Source organism: Geospiza fortis, unplaced genomic scaffold (assembly GCF_000277835.1).
Source record: "Geospiza fortis unplaced genomic scaffold, GeoFor_1.0 scaffold23, whole genome shotgun sequence".
NCBI lineage: Eukaryota > Metazoa > Chordata > Aves > Passeriformes > Thraupidae > Geospiza > Geospiza fortis.
The window spans coordinates 14949923-14957554 of NW_005054303.1; the positions used below are offsets into that span (position 1 = coordinate 14949923).

A 7632-nucleotide genomic window follows, 5' to 3' on the forward strand; every position below is an offset into this window, starting at 1 on the left:
GGATTCTGTCTGGGCAGTGTCAGCTTCTTCCTCTGAATCCTGACGGCGTCTCCAGGGCTGAGCATGCAGGAAGAAGTTCATTTGTTCTGATAATGGAGCAATAAATTCTCTTTCTCTGACAGATTCAGGGGTCCTGTGGCTGGTATCTCTGTGCAAGTCCTTTCTTTAGAAAAAAAGTATCCACATAGCACAGTTTCTATTTTAACATTTTGTTATAACCTAAAACTATATTTAACACACTACTTAAGAGAATGAACACAGCATAACTTTCTAACACCACACATCTAATACTCATTTGAATATTTGCGAAAAGCCAATCATAAAATACGCATTTTTCACCCCATCCCTTGTCCCTGTCCCCATCCCCGGCTGTGCTGATGCCGTGTCCCTGTCCCTGCAGCTCGTTCGACGTGGCCGTGGTGGGCGCGGGGATCGTGGGCCTGGCCACAGCCCGGGAGCTCCTCCAGCGCCACCCCTCGCTGGCCTTGGCCGTGCTGGAGAAGGAGCAGGAGCCAGGTACGTGTCACAGACACGTTTTATGAAAAATCCTTTCCTTAGGATCTTTCCTCCTGAGAAGCTGAGAGGCCTCAGGAACAAAATGTAAACCATGGTTCTCTGCTGCTGTGGAATGCAACCGGTGCATCTGTGATTGGTCTCATGTGGTTGTTGCTAATTAATGGCCAATCACAGCCCAGCTGGCTCAGACTCTCTGGTCAGTCACAAGATTTTATTATCATTCCATTCCCTTCCTTTCTCACCTTTTGATGAAATCCTTTCTTCTATTCTTTTAGTATAGTTTTAATATACCATTTTAATATAGTATATATCATAAAATGATTAACCAGCCTTCTGAAACATGGAGTCAGGATTCTCATCTCTTCCCATGTCGGGGTTGCCTGCAAATTCCACAGGGTACGGAGCGGGACAGGCTGTGCCCGAGGACACTCTGCCAGAACCTCAGCACCCCAGGGTATCTGTGTGCAGGGAGCAGGAGCTGTGGGAGAGCAGCTGCCCTTGTTGTTGTAGTGGGTGATGGATTTCCTATTTTCAGGCCAGGTTGGACAGGGCTTGGAGCAGCCTGGGATGTGGGAGGTGTCCCTGAGCATGGCAGGGGTGGTGATCTCTTTAGAGGTGATCTCTGAAGTCCCTTCCTTGCCAAACCATCCTGGGATTCTGTGCTGACTCTCACAGAATTCCCAGAATCACTGGGTTGGGAGAGACCTTCAGGATCATGGAGTCCAACCCAGCCCCACCAGCTCAACTCACCCCTGGCACCCAGTGCCACATCCAGGCTTTGTTAAACACACCCCGGGATAGGGACTCCACCACCAGTAGAACATTCCAGAACTTTATCACCCTTCCTGTAAAAAACTTCTTCCTCATATCCAACCTGTATTTCCCTTGGTGCAGCTTGAGACTGCGTGTCAGTGCCAAGACTCTCCCCTAACAAGGATTTCTTCCACCCTTCTCCCAAGGAGTGTCCTTCAGCAGAGTTACATCAGTCTGTGCTTCTCTGCTGGGGCTGCAGATTGGGAATTTTAGGTTAAAAACTCCTGTGCAAGCTGGAGTGTGACTGCTGGGGCTGCAGATTGGGAATTTTAGGTTAAAAACTCCTGTGCAAGCTGCAGTGGGACTGCTGGGGCTGCAGATTCAGAATTTTAGGTTAAAAACTCCTGTGCAAGGTACAGTGTGACTGCTGGGGCTGCAGATTCAGAATTTTAGGTTAAAAACTCCTGTGCAAAGTGCAGTGTGACTGCTGGGGCTGCAGATTGGGAATTTTAGGTTAAAAACTCCTGTGCAAGGTACAGTGGGACTGCTGGGGCTGCAGATTCAGAATTTTAGGTTAAAAACTCCTGTGCAAGGTGCAGTGTGACTGCTGGGGCTGCAGATTGGGAATTTTAGGTTAAAAACTCCTGTGCAAGCTGCAGTGTGACTGCTGGGGCTGCAGATTCAGAATTTTAGGTTAAAAACTCCTGTGCAAAGTGCAGTGTGACTGCTGGGGCTGCAGATTGGGAATTTTAGGTTAAAAACTCCTGTGCAAGCTGCAGTGTGACTGCTGGGGCTGCAGATTCAGAATTTTGAGTTAAAAGCTCCTGTGCAAGGTACAGTGGGACTGCTGGGGCTGCAGGAGAGAGGACAAGGAGGGCAATAACCAGGATAAGGAGTAGTGCAGCTTGTGGGAGGGCACAGGCAGGTCCTGCATGGAGCTGGGAGAATGCCAAGGGATAGACATCAGTGATTAACTCCAAACAGGACCTGTGAGCCCCAAATCTTGTCTGAAATAGCTCCATCAGCCTGGCTATAAATTGCTTTTGAGATGTTCCATGACTGATACAAAATGACTTTTTATGCCCAAGGCACACAGCTGTGTGAGTGCCAAGCAGGAGTGACCTTTGGGCATCCACACCTTAAAGAGGGAGAGAAACCTGACCAAATTACTTCAGTAAAAATGTTTGTGGTGTTTTTCACCTCTATTTTATCTATTTGCAAAGAGGAAATAACAACCTAATCCAGTTCACAAATACTCAAAAGTCCTCCCAGGCCTGCCAGCATGTCCAAAGGAATTGTGGACTGGACAGGTATTATGTTGGATGAGGCCCTAGGAGATGCATTTCATTGTAAAAATTGGATTTTAAAATTGAATTTTAGCCTGTTTTGATTGACTGGTTTGTTCTTGAAGGAAAATTTTGTTGGTTTAGGGTTTTTTTTCCCTGTTGGTCCAACACACTGCAGGCTGTGATGGATCATCATTAACCAGAGCTGGCTGTGTCTGTGTTTCTCTGACCTTTTGAGGCCAGGGGAGGAATTAATTGTGCAGTTCTCTCACTTGATCATCTCTTATAATGCTGATTTAAGGCAGGACCTCAACTAACTCATTTTTCTGACAGCACAAGTGATTAAATGGGAACAACTGAGTTCTAACAATGTGTTTTTCCTTCTCTTTAGCCCATCACCAGAGTGGCCACAACAGTGGTGTGATCCACAGCGGGATTTACTACACGCCAGGCTCCCTCAAGGCCAAGCTGTGCGTGCAGGGGGCAGCCCTGTGCTACAAATACTGTGACCAGAAGGGCATTCCCTACAAGCAGTGTGGGAAGGTACAGGAACTCTGGGATTCCCTGCTTCACCCTTGGAAACTGAGGCTCTGTGATGTGTGGTACCACGTATGGCACAGGCCTGCTTGTGGCTTTTCTCCACACTCTGCAAGCTGCAGATCATTTTATACAGAAATGTGTATAATGTCCATAATCCCCTCCTGCCCCCAGATCATCCCTTTCAGTTTGAGGGAAGGTTTTTCATGATCTCCCCACCCTGTCTTCATGCTCTGAACCATTTTTAATTCAGTGTCTTTGGTGCAAGGTGAGGACCAGGGCTGGGCAGAGCATGCCAGGTGTGGTCAGGCTCAGAGAAACAGAGTTCTGTGTCCATTTCCCAGCGTCTCCAACACTCAGTTCAGGTTTTCCACCTCTCACTGGGCATTGAGCTGCTGTTTTTACAGGACTCTCTGTCCTGACCCCAAGGTTTTGGCCCTGAGGGATAAATTTGAATTCCAGGGTTTTTCTCGGAGCTGTGTCCGTGCTCCCTGTGCTGCCAGGCTGGGCACAGGGTGGCACTGTGGCTCTGTGCAGCAGCACACCTGAGGGGACAGCCAGCTCAGAGCTGTCCTCAGGGGCTCAGCCGGAGCCTGCGGGAGCTGAATTTGTGTATTTTGTACCAAGGTGTCCAGGGCATCTACACTGGAGCACAGATACTTGCGTGTATATACCTAGCAAAACCTAACAGTGACGTTAGTCTTTTGTCCTTGGGTGTGTGTGGCAACCATCTTGACATCTTCAGTGTCATGCTTTTTATGAGCTACAAGAACGTAAAATTTGGTGGATAATTGGTTGATGATTTATGATCATGGTTTATATTTTTGCAGGGTGGCCAGAGGGAGCAGGGCAGTGCCTGTCCCCTGTACTGGGGACAGCTCTGGGTTCCTCCCAGCAAAGCCACAGGAGGGGCTGGAGCATGTCCAGGGAAGGGAATGGAGCTGGGAAGGGTCTGGAGCACCAGGAGAGGCTGAGGGAGCTGGGAAGGGGCTGGAGAATCCCTGAGGAGCTGGGAAGGGGCTGGAGAATCCCTGAGGAGCTGGGAAGGGGCTCAGCCTGGAGCAAAGGAGGCTCAGGGGCCCTTGTGGCTCTGCACAGCTCCTGCCAGGAGGGCACAGCCGGGGGGGTCGGGCTCTGCTCCAGGGAACAGGGACAGGAGCAGAGGGAACGGCCTCAAATTGCATTGTGAAGCTTTAGGTTTGGTATTGGGGAAATTCCTTCTGGAAAGGTTTGTCCAGCCCTGGACTCACCATCCCTGGAGGGATTTAAAATCCCTGTGGATGTGGGACATGGGGCAATGGTGGCCCTGGCAGTGCTGAGGGATCAGTTGGACTCTCAGAGGACTTTTCCAGCCTGAACAATTCCATGATTCCAGGACACTCCCCTGGCAGTTCATTCCAGGGAAGATGATGGTGAAACTTCACCAGCTTTCCGCGGAGCAGCCCCAGGCTTGGAGAGCTTCACCTGGGAGGTGCCAGAGCTGAGCTGGCCCAGCAGGATCATGGGCTGTGCAAAGCTGGCCCAGGTGATTCTGTCTGCGTTTATCTCCTGAGATAGCTGTGAACAGACCCCTTGGTTAAATGAAACTGGTACAATCCCACCCAGGCCATGTCAGAACATGTCCCCACTCTCTTATCGAGGCTCTTGGAGGTTTGTACATCTTGGGTTGAGTTCAGTTTTACTTCTGAAAGCATCCCAGTGGTTCTTCAAATTCAAATTCTCTTCTCTCACATGCAGACTTGTAGTCTCAGGCTGCTTCTGGCAAATATTTTCAATTGATTGTAACTCAAACTATGGTTTAGCATTTATTTTTTCATTCTCTGGGATATATTAGTGCTTCCTCAGCAACAGAATTCTGTGCAAATAATGGCACCAACCATTCTTCACCCCTGGATTTATTGTTCACTCATTCCCTACTGCTTGTGCTGGATGCCAAACCTGCCCTGTTCCTGTTTTGCTCACTGCTGTGCCCTTTTTTCCTTTCCCAAAGCTGATTGTGGCTGTGGAACAGGATGAAATTCCAAGGCTCAAAGCTCTGTATGAGAGGGGGCTGCAGAACAATGTCCCGGGGCTGAAACTCATTGGAGCCAAGGAAATCCAGGAGAAGGAGCCCTTCTGCAGGGTAAGGGGTTGCCATACTGCTATTTACCTTGTAAGAGCTTCTAATTCTAATTTTAAGAGCTGTTTCTTAGGTGAAAACATCTTTTAATTTAACACAAATACTTTTCTGGCCTTGAGGTTCACGTTCAGAAGAGCCTGAAAATTCCTTCCCATCCATAAAAGTGGATTTGGATCAAGCCCATTTCTGTGAGGTTGTTATTGTAGCACTTCTCAGCCTGGTTATTTTCACAGCAGGAGGAATGTGTGGAGTTTGTGGAACACGGATTTGTTATTGATTAGTGTGTCTCTGTTTGAAAGGAGAGGCTGGATGGGAATTCCCTGTGCTGTTGCAGCTGGCAGCTCGCTCTGGTGCAGCTGTGGCACTTAGGAGTGGTTGTAGATACAGAGAGAAATTTTCTGGAAAACAATATTTTCATTTTCCCTGTGTAAACATTTTGGATCTGCTCCCTAAAACATCCTTGGAGTGTTCCAGATCCAGCTGAGCACATGGGAAGACAGCATCACTCCCTTCTCATGGCACTGCAATATTCCAGATGAAATATTCCAACTTCCACTTTTCCTCTGTGTCTCAAACCCTGCCAGGGACTGATGGCCCTGGATTCTCCCTACACTGGCATTGTGGATTACAAACAAGTGGCCCAGTCCTATGCCAGAGACTTCCAGGAAGCAGGGGGGACAATCCTGACTGATTTTGAAGTCACAGCCATGGAGATGGCCAAAGAAAGTTCTGCAGAAAGTGAAGATGGTAAGGCTGCTTTTTTTTTCCCCTCCATTCACCACAAAGATTTTGTTCAAAACACAAATTTTTAAACATTTCTGATTTTTTCTGTCTCCTAGGGATGAGAAAAAAGGCAAAATTATCTTTTAGTGAGACTATTCAGCAAACTCACTTGGGTTTTTTTTTGCAGGCAGGTCACCCTTCAGCTGAAACAAGTGAGAGTAAAATGGAGAAATAAAGTTGTTCTCTCTTAAAATCAGATTTATCTGAATCTTGCATGTTTATTCTTGTGATAGTGATTTTTATATCCTGAAGGCAGGTTGGATCTGTGCTGGCACAGACAGGGAAGAATAAAACCCCTATTAATTAATAAATCCAGTCATGTGCAACAACATTAATTATGACAAGAGTAGTTCTTACATAGCTTGGAAGATATTCCAGAGGAAAATTCCTTCCTGTTCTGTCAGGTCTCTGGTGCCTGTTTAAGTAATTCCTTCTCTTGTCTAATTCCATTTCAGGGCTGAAATACCCAGTCATTGTTAGGAGCAAAAAGGTAAGGCTGAAAAAGAAGTTTCCATTCCTTCCAGGAAGCTGCTTCTCCTTTTCTTCTGATTTTTTTCCTTGTGAATTAATAATTAAAAAAAAAGATTAAAAATCTGCTGTTCAGCAACATGCCCAGTTTGATAAAACAACTGCAATCAGCTCTTAGCAATGAGGATGTCCAAATTAATTAATAATAATAATGACGATGATGATGTAAAATATTAAACGATAACTTTCTGCAGCCTGACATTTAACATCCCTTATCTGCTTTATTTGCACAATCTCCTGCTTGCACTTCCAAGAACTCCTCTATGACTCGTTCATCTGGTGACAAACACCAATTTTCATGTTTACTTTTGGGCTCTGGCATCCATAAAATGATAAGGAGGCTTTTAGCATCGTTTTATTATCATTTTATCATCACAACTGTGAAGCAGGTGCATGGCAGCTGCTGTTCCTCAATCAGGATCTGTGCTTGTAACCCCTTCACCTTCAGGAGGGAATGGCTGCAACAAAAACAACTTCACAACCCCTCTGGTTGTTTTTAAATTTAGTTCTGCTGCTTTTTTCTCCTATTCTTTTTTTGCTCTTTCATTAAAAAGCAGCTTCCACAATCTGTTAAGATTTTTTTTCACCCAATCCTGGTGTTCTTTTCATGCAAATGTTTTTCAGTTGAAAACAAAATTCATATTTAAAAGCAGATACTAAGCTAAATGAATAGATAATAGTTTTTGATTTTTATGTATTTATTTATTTGGGTGGTAAGGTGTTTAATATTTAGCAGCTCTCCACACCTGTGTGCTGTTAATTTATGTAGATGCTCCCACCCTGTGGGGTCAAATCAGTGAACATCCTTATTTAAATATGTTAATTTTTTAAAATAAGTTAAATAAATTTTATTTATTTAAATAAATGCCTGGGGGGGTTTTCTGGATGGTTTTTTTTTAGCAGATACATAGAATTTTGATGTGTTTTTAGGTTTTTTTATAAGTTAATATTTTTTAATAAGTTAAATAAATTTTATTCATTTCAATAAGTGCTTGTGGGTTTTTTTAGCAGCTATATAGAATTTTATGTGGTTTTGGTTTTTTTTTAATAAGTTAAATAATTTTTTATTTATAAGTTATATACTTTTTTTTAATAAATTAAATAAATTTT

General features: G+C 45.0%; 1 protein-coding gene across 1 annotated transcript in view; it reads left to right on the forward strand.

Annotated features, from left to right (window-relative positions):
* Positions 1 to 377: 377 nt before the first annotated feature.
* Positions 378 to 7632, forward strand: part of L2HGDH (L-2-hydroxyglutarate dehydrogenase) — a 13247-nt gene continuing 5992 nt past the window's right edge. The window contains exons 1-5 of the mRNA XM_031066216.1: positions 378 to 516; positions 2947 to 3098; positions 5083 to 5214; positions 5796 to 5958; positions 6450 to 6484. Coding sequence (XP_030922076.1) covers positions 378 to 516; positions 2947 to 3098; positions 5083 to 5214; positions 5796 to 5958; positions 6450 to 6484 — 621 coding nt within the window. The remainder of the gene's footprint in view (positions 517 to 2946; positions 3099 to 5082; positions 5215 to 5795; positions 5959 to 6449; positions 6485 to 7632) is intronic.